Raw genomic sequence first — 16,107 nt, 5'->3', positions numbered from 1 at the left:
AAGTTAAAGCCCAAAGAATAAGATGGCTGGGGCATGTAAAAAGACTCCCTTAACGAACAGCAACCAAACAAATGATGAGAAAATACTAAAGGGGAAAAACGGGGAGGCCTAAAAGAAAACGGATAGATGCGGTAGAAGATCTCAAAGAACTTAAGATAAGAGCTCGGGAAACTGAAGCACTGAATAGGAGAGTCTGGAGAGGAATTGATCGTAAACCAAGCCTTGGGCCTTCACAGCTGATTTAAGGACCTATCATAAGCAAACTAAAGAAGTGACTTGGAATGGTGATGGTGAACAGTTAAAGACAGCCATAAACGCCGTCAGAAATGGTAGGAGTGTTAGGGACGAATCCAGAGTATTCGAGATTACACAAAATACCCTTCAGGAACGATTAAAAAAACAGCAATAATGGACCTCCTTTAGGCCGCACACCGGTGTTTTCAGAAGTAAAAGAAAAATAAAAAAAGTTTACAGTGTGACAGTATTTGAAAACATACTTACTGTTACGAGAGCAACACGATTTTTCTCTAACTATACATACTTATGGAACTTTTTAACAGTTTTGCTGTAATGCTTAAATATGGTATTAATAAAGGCAAATCACATGATATCGTTACTTGTCCAATGAATATCATTGTGTGAAAATTGTTTTCATCTTATCAATTGAACTCTAATTTCAGGAGTGAACTTAGAAATGAAACACTACTGACACACAACATAATGAGAATTTACAATTGCACTCCCATAACAGAGAAAGACCACCTGTGGATCAAAACCACGAAAAAAGTATCAGCACACATCATCATTACAATCACAAAGATGCTTTCTTTTTTGAATGATGAAAATAGTTTCGACAGGAAACAAAGGTAAAATAAAAAGAACAACCAGACATGAACAGCAAAAAATTATGTTTCCTACCTAACAGTTAAGAGATATAGAAAATTTGCGACAGACAACTGACACATAGAACACAATAACTTGAAAATTTTATATAAAATTATACTTCCTGAAGTGTTGAATATATTAGCAGAAACAAAATACACCAAAATCACATCAAAGAGTGTCAATATGTATCAGAAAGGATTGTAACAACAAAGATAAGAATGGAAAAAAGAAGACCTGAACATCATCGGAGTATACACCTCAGAAAATAACAAGCATCAAACAACAAGGGAAACATTTTATGACAAATTACAATGAGTAGACGATTAAGTCAAACGGCATATGATAATAGCCGGAATTGAACAAAAACATAACGAGAATGGGGAACATAAAAACGAAAATGGAGAACTGATGATAAACTACTACACACATGACAAACTTAGAATAAACAACACATTTTTGGACCACAAAAACAAACACAAATATACATTTAATAACATATGTGACAAAGATCTATGAAAGATTATGTTATATCCAACAGAGATATATGTACAATCATCAAATATAATTGACATAGATCAACTCTGCTGACCTCAACTCATCAGATGTAGGTAGCAACGATAGCGTAGTATTGTGTGAACTAAACTAAAACTCATCATGAAATACTTCATATCCAAGAGAGCGGCACAAACACAAAACAAAAATCAGAGTTGAAGAACTAAATATGGAATCCATGGAATACTTGTACAGAAAAAGAATATCAGAAAATATTGCTGAGGATGAAATATTAGAAAATGATCAAAATCGAAGAAATCAGGAAAAACTTAGGATAAAATAGTTAACGCAGTAACAAAATCACTTGGAGAGAGCAAAAGTAATGAACATTAACATTCGTCAAAAAAGAACTGATCCCTATTTATTATAGGTGAAAGTAATGAACCAACAACAGCAGAAGTGATGATACACGAAGAAATAAACATATAAAGGAGGGAGAGGTAAAGGAAGAATAATTAAGGAAATTAAAAAATTGAAAATAGCAGAATACCAGAATACTGGAGATCAAGCATCCTAATACTTCTCAAAAAGGAAGACAAATCAGACCTAGAAAATTACAGATAAATAAATTTATTAAACACAACACTAAAATTAACAACCAAAGTGATAACAAATAAACTGAATAAACAGGGTTTTATGTTGGGAAGATCATGCACTGACGCTAGGTATAATTATATGCTATTTATAAATAATCAGAACCGTCGAAAATATCTACCAGAACAATACAATAAAAGTAGAAGAAAAACTAATAATAAGGGAGGAAAGTATGCTAAATTTGCAGTCACTCCAGCGTCATTGAAACCTATTTGGTTGTGAAGAGTAGGTCCTAAAACCAAAAAAAGTTAATAAAGTTTTCCATTTAAGTGGGGACTTTCCATTTTTTAATTGAATTTTCCATTTCCAACAATCGTTTTTTCCGATTATAGCGCGATCTATTCATAATTCGAAAAAATGTCTCGAATGAAAGTTGCTTATTTTGACGTAAGGAATCCAAATCTGCAATAAAAAAAATGATGGCTTCTATTTAAGATTTTAAAGTAAAACCCCGCCCACCCCCGTGGGGGTCATGTTTAGAGTCACTAAATAGATTTTTCAAAAATATAGAATACATGTATTTTGCAGTTTTTCGATCTGATGTTTATTTCGCGAAATATCGCGGGATTCCTATTTAAAATTCTCCACCCCTCTCCGTGGGTGTCATGTTTGGTATCTTTCGATAGATTTCTGAGAAATATTAAACATGTATTTTTTAGTTTTTCGACCTGACGTTTATTTCTCACAATATTCGCTTTTTTCTTGTGAAAATTTGTATAGGTATATACCTAATCATATCCCTTCTTGCAATGGTGTAGGGTTGCAACATTAATCTACCAAATTAACATATCTAGTTTTACATAGGTACTTCCCTAACAACACACAACATTCCAGGAATGTACTACCAAAGTTCTATCAATATTTGAATGTCCTGGACATTTAGGGAACATTCGGTGAACATCTGTTTAAATTATTCCTGGAATGTTACCATAAGACATTCTGTGAACATACTACCAATGTTCCTATATTTTAAGTTGCGAAATAATACATACGTGTAACAGATACAACATTACTTATAACATACCAGACAAACTAAGTGACACTTTAGGCCTACAGTGCAATAATATGTCAAATTTAAAGAGTTTCCCAAGTTCAATTAATACAAATTATAAACATACAAATATAATAAAAATTATTGTTCGCGAATATTCAATTTGGAATGCGATTTTGTTAATAAAAAAAATACTTATAACTTATGCAAAACCCAAGAGAGGCATTTATATTTATTTCTTTTGCGTTCATTTTCAAATTCGCCGTGCATATATTTTTGTGCATGGCGCTTGAGAGGGCATCACGTGACTAAAAACGACCAACCAACGACCTCGTTTCGGCCATCTTGGCATCTTCATCTTGGCCACCTTGCCACCTTCACCTTGCTTTGCCGTGGGTGGATGGTTGTTTGTATTATTTTTGTGCCTTTTAAGAATATTTTTTTAATTCGGATACTTTTATAATAGCTTTAATAGTATTATTAACATAGTGAATAAAATGGTGTCCTGTTTTTAACGCAGTTGGAGTAGCAGAAACAAATGTAGATAAAAAAATCTGCAGGAATAACGTTTCAATTATGACAGAAGCTCCAAACAAATGACTGTGAATGAAAAGCCCTATTAAAAGGTTAGTATGCAAATATGTAAACGAAGGCATGCCCTGTATTTCAGAAAATAAATTAATACTATTAATACCCTAATAATACTATTCATAAAAAATCTTTTAAGTAACCTAGATATAACAAAGTGAATAAAAGGCATAAATCAGAAGAATTCTTATTTTATTTTATAAGTTAATAATTGGTCATATCCATTTATTATTTTAATAATAATTGTGAATAAGCCACAAACTTCGCTTATTCCTAACTAAAATAGTAAATAGAGATAATAACAATAGGATTTGTAAAACTAAAGTAATTCTTTTTGCGTTTTTGCTAATGTATGCCTTTATAAATAGGATGGTAGACCACACACTATAATATGCAGTACCAACTAATGAATACACAGAATATTATAGTCGATTTGCTAAACTCAGTCTCAGTACTACTGAGTCTCAGACACAACTGGCTAGTGATTTTAGTAAATAATTTTGCCAATTTGGTAAAATTGGCCAAAAACAAAAAAAATTACCTACTAAAATCACTAGCCAGTTGTGTCAGAGTTTGGGGAACCGACTATACTAATAAACAATTTCTAAGCTGTTTTATAATATTTTGCGAGTCCATTAATCATATTTTTTATTTAAAACTAAAATTTGTTAATAATGCTTAGTAATGCATATATTTTGTATTTTTAGCTTTCCAGAAGATCCTGCGAAGAAGACATGAAGTATAGATCAGATTTGTTAATAGAGGAGTATGTTCAAAACACTTTTTAGAAAAAGATATTGACAGAACTTCACTTTCATCTGTTCGTTTAAGAGACTGTGCTGTTCCAATAGCTTATGTCACACAGGTATATGCATTTTTTTTCTTGGTTTTAACATCTTTAAACGCGAAATACGCAATAGCTTATCGAATTGATGCCATGTTATTTTTCTTTATTAAGGTCTTTGTTTATTATTGTGTATGTGTATTAACAACAGAAACATTTTTGGTTATTCTTTATTTTATTTTATATTTTGTCATCAAGTGTTCAGTCAATGTATGTAGTTTTCTTATGTACACCTTTATGGGTTTATGCCTGGTGGATGTATATTTCAATAAATAAATAAATAAATAACCTAATTAATAATACAGTCTGTACAATATAGATACTGTTGTAATTCATTATCTACATCGGAGATCTAAGTTGACATTGTTGCCCAACTGCAAAAAATTTTTGAATTCATTTTAAGTCAAATATATCACATAATTATTGCGAAGTAGATTATACAACAAAACAGATTAATATTCAATGTAAATAAATAAAAACATCAGAAATAGAAAACAAGAATTAAGGTATAATCTTATGTTACAGTTATTAAGGTACCAAGGGTATTATAAGGATAATAACGCTTGAGGTCAATGGTGTTTTTAACAAGGGCCTGAGGGATATACGTTGACCGAAAGCGTTATTATTATAATACCTGTGGTGCCTTCAACGTTTAATGTCTGACTAAATTATTCTTTATATGCGAAAAATTTGAATGAATTTTGAATTGATTAGTTTTTAAATAAGTACATTTATTCTCCTTTTCATGGACATTTTTCAGTGCGTCACAAATTATAGAAAAAAAGGTAAGTCCGTGATAATACATATTTATGACATTTATTCTAACGTGACATTTTAGTTAAATCTGACAGTTGTCAAATTTTATTTTCAATTTGGAATAAAACCAAATCAATTGTGTCTATTGCATTTATAAAATGGTATTTTCTTTCATTTGTATAGTCTTATAAATTGTACAGATTATATTGATAATATTATTATTTTATTTAATAAATAATTCTTTTTTGATTATGGCGCCATCTATCGACAACTAGAATAATCACCGAACTAGAATAATTACCGAAGTATTCCCAGACGTGCCTTTTTTTCTGTCACATACAATTTAATGCGTTAGAGAGAAATCGAAAAACTGTGACGCACTGAAAGATGATCATGAGAAAAAGAATACCAGTAACAATAGTAACATAATTGTGGTAACCATAGTTTTACTTAGGTTGATATTTGTCAACTTGACAGTATCTAAGTCGTTATTTAAATTTAATGCCCAAGGGCGTTATATCGTACTTAACAGACTTCGAAATGTCATTATTTGTCAAATAATGTACCAGTAGGACATTAAAGTAAATAATAAAAACAATAAATATAATGAATACTAAATACTTATTTGTTTGTGAAAAATCTATTTCTTTGTGGCTTTTTTGTAATTAACTATTCTAATGAGGAAATAAGCCACAATTTACTTGAAAAAATAATTTTATTAAGGTTTCCACTTCCACGTCGGATGTCGTTGTCAAAATACAAAATGTTCATTATTATTATTTTATTTATTAAATATTATTTATTATTTATTTAAATATTATTTAATATTTATTTTTTTATTATTATTATTTATGCATATTATTACCTGTAAATAATATTTCTTCTGATTGTTAATTGTAAAGGATAGAAAAATTACCTTTTATTTTATTTTCTTTTAGAATCAGCTGAGAGAAGTGGTCTACAAAAAACCAGAAAGGAAACGGAATATGTGGCTACGAAAAGCAAAAGAAAGGTTTACAAAGCAAATGTGACACATTTTTTTATAATATTTAGGAATGTCAGTAAATTACATTAAAAAATGTATGTAAAGATTTTTTGCAATAAAAATGTTTATATTTATCAAGGATGTATTATTTGGTATGGCCACATATCGTCAGTGATGTGACAATACCTCCTATCTGTTTTTTTCAAGAGATTTGTAAGATAGACTAAAAACTTGTTTCGGCCACCTCCTGTTTTCATATATTTTTTGACTTGTTTTGCAGTAAATTCAACTATCTATTTACTACAAAAAAGTCAGAATACGTACGAAAACAGAAAGTGACCTTAAAAAATGTTTTTCGTCTCCTGCAAACCTCATGAAAAAACATATAGGAGGTATTGTCACATTACTGACGATATATTTCAGTGAATGTCTAAAAAATATACTGTGAATGTTCAAAGAACGTTCGTAGACATTCATGGAATGTTCTAACAAGACATTCAGTCTAAAAATATACTGTGAATGTCTAAAGAACATTCATGGAATGTTCCAACAAGACATTCAGTCTAAAAAATAGACTGTGAATGTCCAAAGAACATTCGTAGACATTCATGGAATGTTCCAACAGAACATTCTAAGAATATTTAAAATGCTGACACAGCACTTTCCTGGGACTTTCCAGGGACATTCGTGTGCATTTGGGGACATTCCAGGAATGTTTTCAATGTCCTGTGTGTACATTCTAGGAACATTCATGGAATGTTTTGTGTTATTAGGGTTACAAATATACAAATTACGCTTTTACATCTAATTCTACATTTCTAAAATCAATTTCATTAATTCTACAAAAGTATCAATTATCTATATACAAATTTTTTCCACCCTTTTCTGTCTTGTGCTATCGCTTTGGCATCTATCCAGTTTGATCTTTTCTTTTGCAGAATGGCTCCTATTGCTTTATCCCATGTTTGTCTGGGTCTTCCTCTCTTCCTATTTTTTGATATTTTTGCTTCCCATACTCTTCGAACTTGTCTAGTTTCTTTCATTCGTTGTAAATGTCCCCACCAACATAATTGTCTTTGCTCTATATAGGTACTCCAATGTGGATGGTATTTTTAACTCGCTTCTTATGTCTACATTCCGTAGTCGGTCTAATTTAGTGACGCCTTTTACCCTTCTCAGGAACTTCATTTCCATGGCTTGGATCTTGCTTTTTTGTCGGTTTGTTAAGACCCAAGATTCGCTGCCGAAGGTTAGTACTTCTAAAAATTGATTTGAACACTTTTATTTTTGTTTCTCTTGAAATTTCTTTTCTACTGATAAATTTTTTATTCATTGCATGGTACAGCTTTATTGTTTTGTTTATTCTATTGTTTACTTCATCATCTTGAGTGCCTGCCTGTTCAATTATTACACCTAGATAATCGATATTCGCTTTTTTCTTGTGAAACTTTGTGACCTACCCATTTCCTTACACCCCGCTCAAACCGTCAGATTTTTGAAATATACACTTTTTTGAATGTACTTAACTTACCTTATCTTAACCTGACGATTTCAAGATTTTCTAAGGATAGATTTTTTTTTTCGGACCCCCTTAACGAACTCCCCTATATTAAGATCCAATATATGGCAGGGGTACAAGGTTTCTCCCATATGATAATCTGACACGCTCGAGTAACTGCAAAAATCACCGCTTGGGCTCCCCTACCATAACTGGGGATAAGATAAAACAGGGAGATTCCCAGAGTCCTCTATTATTGAACCTGATCATGGATGAAATAATAAAAAAAAATAACTAATAAAAAAAATATTTTCAAAAAAAAAATTTTTTACCACATAGTGGTGTAAGGCAATAATAAAAAAAATGGCTTTACGTCAATGGCTTAGCAGATTATTTTATGTTGTTTTTTCTCCTATTTGGTAACCTTATTTTTTTTATTAAAATTATTTGTTGTTTTTTCCAAAACAACTATAAGGTTACCAAATGGGAGAAAAAAACAACAAAATAATCTGCTAAGCCATTGACGAAATACTAATCTCCTAAGTGAATATGATACTTACTCTGCACCAATTTTATATAACTGTCAAAAAAGAACAAGCAAAAAGAGCTGCAGGATGGCAAATGAAACAATATGAAGAAAAAAAAAGACATAATTCACAAAATCGTCACCAGACCAATACTGATATACACACAGAAACACAACCTGATGCAGTGAGAACAAAAAGATTGCTAGAAACAGCAGAGATGAAACCCTTTAGAAAAGTTGTTGGTAGGACATTATGGTACAGAGCTAGAAGTAAAGATACATGATAGAGATTGGTAATGGGCAGAATCAAATACTTTTATTCTTCTTCTTCTACGACACTACAGACCAAATTGAGCCTTGGCCTCCTTTATTTTTTGCCTCCACACTTGCTTGTCTGTGGCTGCTCTTCTCCATACACGGACTCCTAAATGGGCTTGAGCATCGCTGTTTACTGTATCTTCCCAGCGCTTTCTTGGCTTTCCAACCGGTCTCTTTCCTTGCATTCTAGCATTCAGTGCTCTTTTTGGTAGCCTATCCTCTCCCATTCATTTCACATGTCCGGACCATTGCAATCTTTGTGTTCTAATGAAGTCTGAAAGGGATGTTTTCCTGATAAAGCTTGTTGTTGTATCAACTTCTGAAGATTCCGTTTTCCCTCACAGGTCCTAGTATTCTCCTCAGTACTTTCCTTACAAATGTGTCGAGTTTGTTTTTGGATGTTTCTTTCAGGATCCAGGCTTCACTGCCATAGCATGGTTATTGGTCATCTTTGTATTTCAGTGGACCGTTTTAGACTGAAATATATGGGAGAGGCAAAATAAGCTCTGTTTGTCTGTGTTATTCTCTTCTGATCCGTCGGCATATGTTTCTACTCCCAGGTATGTAAACTTTCCAACCGTTTCAATGTCATCCTCATGTATGTTTTGTGGGACTATATTTCCTCTCGTCTGAGTCATTAAAATACTTTTATTAAGGATCGAAGACTGAGTACATGAGAACTTCCTAAGAATCGAGAAAGTACTGAGAACCATACTCATTTTGAAGTGGAATTAAGAAATAAATAACTCATAGAAGTAAAAAACTTCAACTTGTATTCTAGTATAAAATGAGTTTTTTAAACTATGGTATACAGCCAACTATTGGGTCTTTTCCCATTGATTTTATTTAAAATAATAAATACTGTTTAAATTCATTAATTCCTGATTTGTTTAATGCTTAAATTCATTAATGGCTCTCACACTCACTGAAATATGTTTACAGAAATGTGATACGCTGAATTGGTCCTTTAGATGATCTTAAGAAGCTTTGAGAAGTTTTCTTTGTTGAATGGGGAATCCTATTAAGATTAATATCAGTAGTTGTGCAGCCGTATGGCCTTTTTTTGTATCCCAGATATTCATTACATTATTTGACCTCCCAAAAAGGTTTGTTTATAAAACTTATCCCCTAATCAGACCGCATTTAAAAGTAAGCTGCTGACATTCGAGTACTGAGACCGAATGCCTTAATAAAATAGAGACAGCTTTGGTTTAAGCACTGGAAATATTTCGAGAACATTCAGGAATTGATTGGTATTCAAGAACCCCATCCATAATAGAGATGCAAGGTGAAAAAGAATGGGAGAGGATAGGCTACCAAAAAGAGCACCAAATGCTAGAACACAGGGAATGCAGTCGGAAAGCCAAGAAAGCGCTGGGAAGACACAGTAAACAGCAACGCACAAGCCATTTTATCAGTCCGTGTATGCAGAAGAGCAGCCACAGACAAACAAGAGTGAAGGCAAAAAATAAAGGAGGCCAAGGCTGAAGTTGGGCTGTAGTGCCGTAGAAGAAAAAGAAGGTGGAGAACATCAAGAATTGCATAAGAAATAGAAGAATAGCATGGAATGATTTTATAAGCCAAATGATAACAAATAGACTAGTAAAAACTTTGAGAGGTGGTTCCCCAACTGGAGATAATCAGTGGCAAGACCATGAAAACTTATTGGAGGCATATTGAAAAACAGACAGTACCCCCTCTGTGGCTCAGTGGTAAGAGCGCCTATATTTGGATAGAAAGGTCTGAATGGTCGTGAGTTTGAATCTCACCAGGGTCAGAAATTTTTATAATAAATGAAAATAGTTTCTGTCCTTGTGGGATCGGTACTCACAGGACGAACCGCAGATGTTCAGATACAATTAGCGTCTCTTTGCAAAGACAATGAAGTTGACTTTGCAACGTAACAAGACACTTACGCAACACACACACTACACATTACTCCCCTGAGTTAGTGATAAGTTATAGTCTAAAAAATCATTATGAAATTGACCGGCCAGTTGGTTGTGAAAACCAGTGCCAATAAAACACAAAACACACACAAAAACAGTCATGTCTAAACAAAAAAAAAACAAGAAGACAAACTTGACAACATAAATCTGTGGTACTAAGGCAAAACCCGATATGTCAAAAATTATTGATTTTTCGTTTTTAGTGCCAATATGTAGAGGAAAGTATCCAAATATGGAATAGTGCCCTAATATGGAATTCCTTGATTTCTCCGAAAATATAAGTTGGAAGCGCACTACAAGACCATCCTCTATTTCAGTCCCTCTCTTTATTATCGTATTCAAACATCTGTGTCAGAGGCATGAACGATACGTGTCTGGCAGGCACATTTTGTTTCATCGTCATGCAGAAATTTTCAAAGGTAAATATATTCAACGAGTATTATTGGTTATTATGCATGAATACCGACTTGTTATGCTATTGAGTATATCGATAGTATCTTTATTTATTAAATATTTTATGAACTTCTGTAATTAAAACATTACGTCTTGAAAAAATGTTGATACTAGTTTGAACTAATGTACAAATCCAAATATGGACAGTTGGTGGTGCCTAATTATGGAATATGTGCATAATGTGTGGGCTCATTATGATTGTGGAGTTTGATACATGGATCTGTGATGTCTGCAAGTGAATTAAGCTACTTCTTTCATTTTTCACAATTTTCTTATTTAAATTTATTTGATCTCAGATGTTTATGTCTATTTTTGTTATTGCTATGTTGGTTTATCCTTATATTCCATACATGGTTACCTATTCCATATTTGGTTAGTCATTTGGGATTTTGTTTTTTTGTTCGATTTTTTTTTGTTAATTAAGATATTTAATGGAAGGCTTTTAATTATCTACTACATACAAATGTATGACTGATTTGTCATAACATTAAACTATTTTCATTTCTATAAAGGTATTTTTTTATATCATCCAAAACAAAATGGTATTCCATATTTGGCGACTTTCCTCTACATTGAGCGATGAAGAATATGATGACAAAACCCAACACAGCTAAACGCATTCGTGTAACCAGTAGATGATAAAATTAGTTTCCGATACGTCCACTATTACAATGACACTGCGAACTTTTAAACTCATCTGCTGCAGAAATAATATTGCAAATGTAATAATGTGCACTTTGGAAAAAACTAATATCAAATGGAAACAGTGTAGATCCTAAACAAACAATGTTTGGATTTCCACTCTGAAAATCATTGTAAAAAGTTATACAGTAGAACCCCGCTAATCCAAACCAACAGAAAGTGAAAATTTTTTAAAAATTCACAACAAAAACTTAAACGCATGTTTATTATACAGAGTAAAACCATACAATTGAACAATAGGACTTTGATATTTAACATTTTTTAAAAATCAATACATACTCTATACGTAGTGCTTATAAAGGTTAAGTATAAACTTACTTCGATTCTCTTGCAGTCAACTTAAATCCAAAAATATTGTCCACAGTCTTGCGAGAACGTTCTGCAACTCAAAATCAACAGCAATGAAAGCTTTGAATTATTTATCCACAAGGAAGATTTCCTGTAGCTGGCTGAATATCATTAATTACAAGTAAATTTAATCACAAATTCGTCTTGGTAAAAGGTATATTAATTAAAAAAAATATATATTTGTAGCCCTTCTAGGGGCTTTTTAAATTAATATACCTTTTACCAAGACGAATTGTTCATTAAATTTACTTTGAATTATAAGTTACGCTAACTTTCGGATAATCCGAACTTTACGGAAACCGAACATGCTGTCCCCCCAATTAGTTCGGATATGTGGGGTTCTACTGTATAACTTTTGACATGATTTCCGAAGAAGAAATCCAAAGCTCAAGTATTTCAGCTAAAAAATTGTAATCTGTCGCTAATCCCATATAAACATAATATTTAATCCAAACATGCCACAAGTCCAGTTTTAGAACCATATTAAAACTTCAGAAATAGAGTGAGCATACAAAAAACACTGAAAACTATAAATTCACAATTAACTGAATACTAGCAGAAATATTTCTAACAGCAAAAAGATAGTTTAACTACTTGGTAGTAGAATAATAACAAACATAGAATAATAACTTATACCTTCCAGACACTTCTCATCTGTAATTGATTTCATAACCTCAACTGCTTGTGCCATTCCTGTATGTGTAGCTCAGGTAGGTCTTCACATAGCCTGCTAACACATTTTTTATTTCGACAAGGTCTATAAACTTTTACAGTTGGTGTAAATCTACAACGATTTGAAAATTACTAACAGCTAAGACATGGATTAAAAAGAAGCTCAGAATACAGAAAATATATTTTAATTAAATAACAAACTGTTTAATTTGATACAGCTTGAGGTGCTTTTGGTTTCTTAATTTTATTAAGAGCCGATTTCTTCTGGGAAGACTTTTTGGGAGCTTCTGGTGTAGATTCTCCTTCAGTCAACCATAATTCAATGTGGCAGGGTGAAGACATGTAAGGGTTGATCCTACCATGAGCTCTGTATGTACGACGTCTTAAACTAGCAGCTCTGTTTACTTGAATATGTTCTATAACTAGTCTATCTACATCAAGTCCACTATAATCAGCATTGCTTTCAGCATTTCTTAAGAGTTGTAAAAGAAATTCTGCTGATTTTTTGGGCCACCTTCCTTGAGTAGTACCAAACTGTTTAGCTTGAGAACACCTACCAACTCCACCATTGAATCTTCTAAATGGAATACATTCCTTCTGGATTACTACATTCTTTAAATAGGCTACAGCTCTTTTGAGGGGCATCTTTTTGATTGCATTTGCAGTCTCACATGTGTTCTTAAAATGTACTCTCAAGTTTGAACCTTTAGCTTTGCAGGTTTTTGCAGCATTTTCGGGTTCACGTGCATATCGACCCATTTTGATAACCTAAAATAAAAGAAGGCAACTTTAGGAAATTTCACAATTTGTGTCTTATTGGATTCAAATTTGTTTCTAGCACGAAAAATATTTAAAATATCATTTATAAATCACTTACTTTTGTTTATTTTCTTGATTTCTATAAACTATCACCTAAAACGTGACAATTTTTTTACAAAAAGGAATGAAAAGATGACAGTGACAGATGAATAGATGAATACTTTCTGTAATGCCAACATATATTTTAATCTGTCACTTGTCAGGACTGATAGTAGGAGATACCAATATATATTGTTTTGTGATGCCTTTGATAAAATTAAAAAAAAAATTTCAATATTTTTATAAACTATTCGTTATTAAATGTTTTCGACGTCTAGTTCTAAGAGTTTTATATGGGAATACATGCGATTATGATCAGCCCAATACGAACAACGCGTGGTAACCACGTAACCAGTGACAACGCCCGGCCCGAATATTTCAATGAGTGGCAACCTTGTTTGCCAAGTCGTTTTCATCTCTCGATCGTTTTCGATGATGAAAACTATCGATAGCTCACGGACTGCAAACGCATTTAAATAATCATTGCTTTGCAATTTACCATAGAATTTAATTATTAAAAGCGTAAATAATACTGTAAAATATTCGTTATAATACTGATTTAGGATTACTTTAATTTTGCGCCAATGTGCTGCGCCAAATGTAGACAACCATTGTTTCGTTCGTTTTGCGGTGTTGCCTAAGTTTGAAATTTTCTTACACTAACACAACATTCAAACTAAATGGAATCAAAAATAGAATTATTGCAAAATTAAATAAAAAAATAAATATAATTTTTTATGAGCGCTGACAGCCGTTTAATTTCTTAGTATTATGAAGGATAAAATAGAGAAATGAAGATTTTCTTCCGACCGCGACGTAGGTAACAATGGCAATATTTAATTTTAGTTGTGAGATCAGAACATACCTAAGACAAAAAGAAGGAAGGATTCATAATGGTTTATGTCTTTATGTCCTGTTGTGGATATGCTAAACAGTAATCAACATTATTAATAGTACATATACATATTATGCAACGAGAATTTTAATGATAGTCATTAATGAAGTGAGTATGATTGATACGTATAGAGTACGAGCTTCATAATGATAATTAAATACAAGTTGTATACACGATTGTTTCTATGATCATTCACAACAAAAAATATATTAAAATTTATTAATTTTGTAACGCAAACAAATTAAGTAGTTTGTTTACATATAGGGCTTTTCATTCACAGTCATTTGTTTCGAGCTTGTGTATTGATACTGAATCGATCTTTGCGGCAGAATTACGAGCTATTAATTGGCTCATTGGCTGAGAAATCTCAGAGAATGGTTTGGATGCAGCTCAACTGAACTCGTTGGGCTGTAGTATCACAAGTGAGAATAGCAATGATGATTGCCAACCTTCGTCGTGGAGATGGCACGTAAAGAAGAAGAATAACGAGCTATTTATGGGCTCTCGAAGTGATATACTTTCGATTTTTGAGCTCATCCCCTTCACCCCTAAACAGCCCTTTAATTGATTTAACTAAAGAGAAAAATGCTTATATACAGCTTATAATACAAGAATCTACAGGTCGAGCAAGTCTCGTAAATTTCACGATTGCGAGCCACGCTTCACGCAACCGTGTTTGCGTACTTGTGTTTCAAGTTGCGTGGTCGTACGGAGTTATATTTACCAAATTTAAATATAATCGTTTTCAAAATTAAATCAATATGTCAATATGGCTACTGGGTGTAAAAGATAAATCTTATTCTATCTGTTCTTAATGAGTTTTAGATAATTTTAGTTGTATTTCTTTGTAATTTTGTGTTGTACAAAGATTAATTTAACATTTTCTCTGGAAGTATTAATTTAGAAAGATAATATGCTTCATTGGTGTTGTGTTTTGAAGTGTGAAATGTGATAAAGTCAAGATAAAGTTCACTTTTAAACTGAACTAAATAAGGTATCTGAGAGACAACAATGGTTAAATGCAATACAATGTACAGGTTTTACTAGCGAAATGAAAATTTTCCTGTCCTGTCTGCTGTAATCATTTTATATCTGGTAAGTTACAATTACAACAGTAACGATTTTTGAAGATGTTAACATTTTAATCTTATAGGAAAACCAGCCGACTTAATAGATAATAACAATCTCCAGATTGGGTTCCTTCAATAAATATGGTCTATAAACACAATGAAATAAGTTCCCCAAAATCTAAAATGGAGTGGTATCAAAGGAGAATTAAAGGGAAAAATATTCATATTGAAATTATTTATAAGGCACTGGACTGTCTTAAATTCTACAATAATACTAGGTGGGTAAATGATTTTAGACATTTTTCATTAAGAGTAGATTAAGATTAAGTAGATTTTCATTCAGTAGATTTAAGACTTGTTTACACGGGTAGAGTAATGATGCAAGTACTTGATAGAGTAGAGTAACTCTACCTGTAAAAATGCTCAGCACAGTAGAATAGCTGGTAGAGTGTATAGTTGGAGTTAAAGTAGAGTGACTAGCAACCTATGGCAAAGTAACTACTCTATGACCACCACTACTGCCAAAATGTCTACTCGGCTGCACACTCTACCCATGGAACACGCTCAATTATGGCAGAATAGAGTAGGTAGGAGAGTACATGGGGGCGCTGTCATTCTGGCTG

The 16,107-nt window shown here is 32.4% G+C and overlaps 1 protein-coding gene and 1 long non-coding RNA gene across 2 annotated transcripts; one reads left to right on the top strand and one right to left on the bottom strand.

The window, feature by feature from the left end:
* The first annotated feature begins 2,844 nt into the window (after nt 1-2,844).
* Nucleotides 2,845-6,329, top strand: LOC126886905 (uncharacterized). The gene is made up of 3 exons (XR_007698821.1): nt 2,845-3,648; nt 4,318-4,475; nt 6,149-6,329. It is a non-coding gene; the product is annotated as an uncharacterized LOC126886905 (long non-coding RNA).
* Nucleotides 6,330-12,824: 6,495 nt separating this feature from the next.
* LOC114325324 (60S ribosomal protein L17) lies at nt 12,825-13,875 on the bottom strand. The gene is made up of 2 exons (XM_028273367.2): nt 13,539-13,875; nt 12,825-13,429 (listed from the first exon to the last, which is right to left on the bottom strand). The coding sequence occupies exon 2, from the start codon at nt 13,418-13,420 to the stop codon at nt 12,866-12,868; it is 555 nt and encodes a 184-aa protein (XP_028129168.1). The 5' UTR covers nt 13,421-13,429; nt 13,539-13,875; the 3' UTR covers nt 12,825-12,865.
* Nucleotides 13,876-16,107: the final 2,232 nt, after the last annotated feature.

Source organism: Diabrotica virgifera, chromosome 6, assembly GCF_917563875.1.
Source record: "Diabrotica virgifera virgifera chromosome 6, PGI_DIABVI_V3a".
In the NCBI taxonomy this organism is placed as follows: domain Eukaryota; kingdom Metazoa; phylum Arthropoda; class Insecta; order Coleoptera; family Chrysomelidae; genus Diabrotica; species Diabrotica virgifera.
The sequence above is the reverse complement of the archived record's forward strand: the minus strand, read 5'-3'. Positions and strand labels throughout refer to the sequence as shown.

What these genes read in the sequence shown, in the direction of transcription:
- LOC114325324 (XM_028273367.2), bottom strand. Translation starts at nt 13,420, where the DNA reads ATGGGTCGATATGCACGTGAACCCGAAAATGCTGCAAAAACCTGCAAA.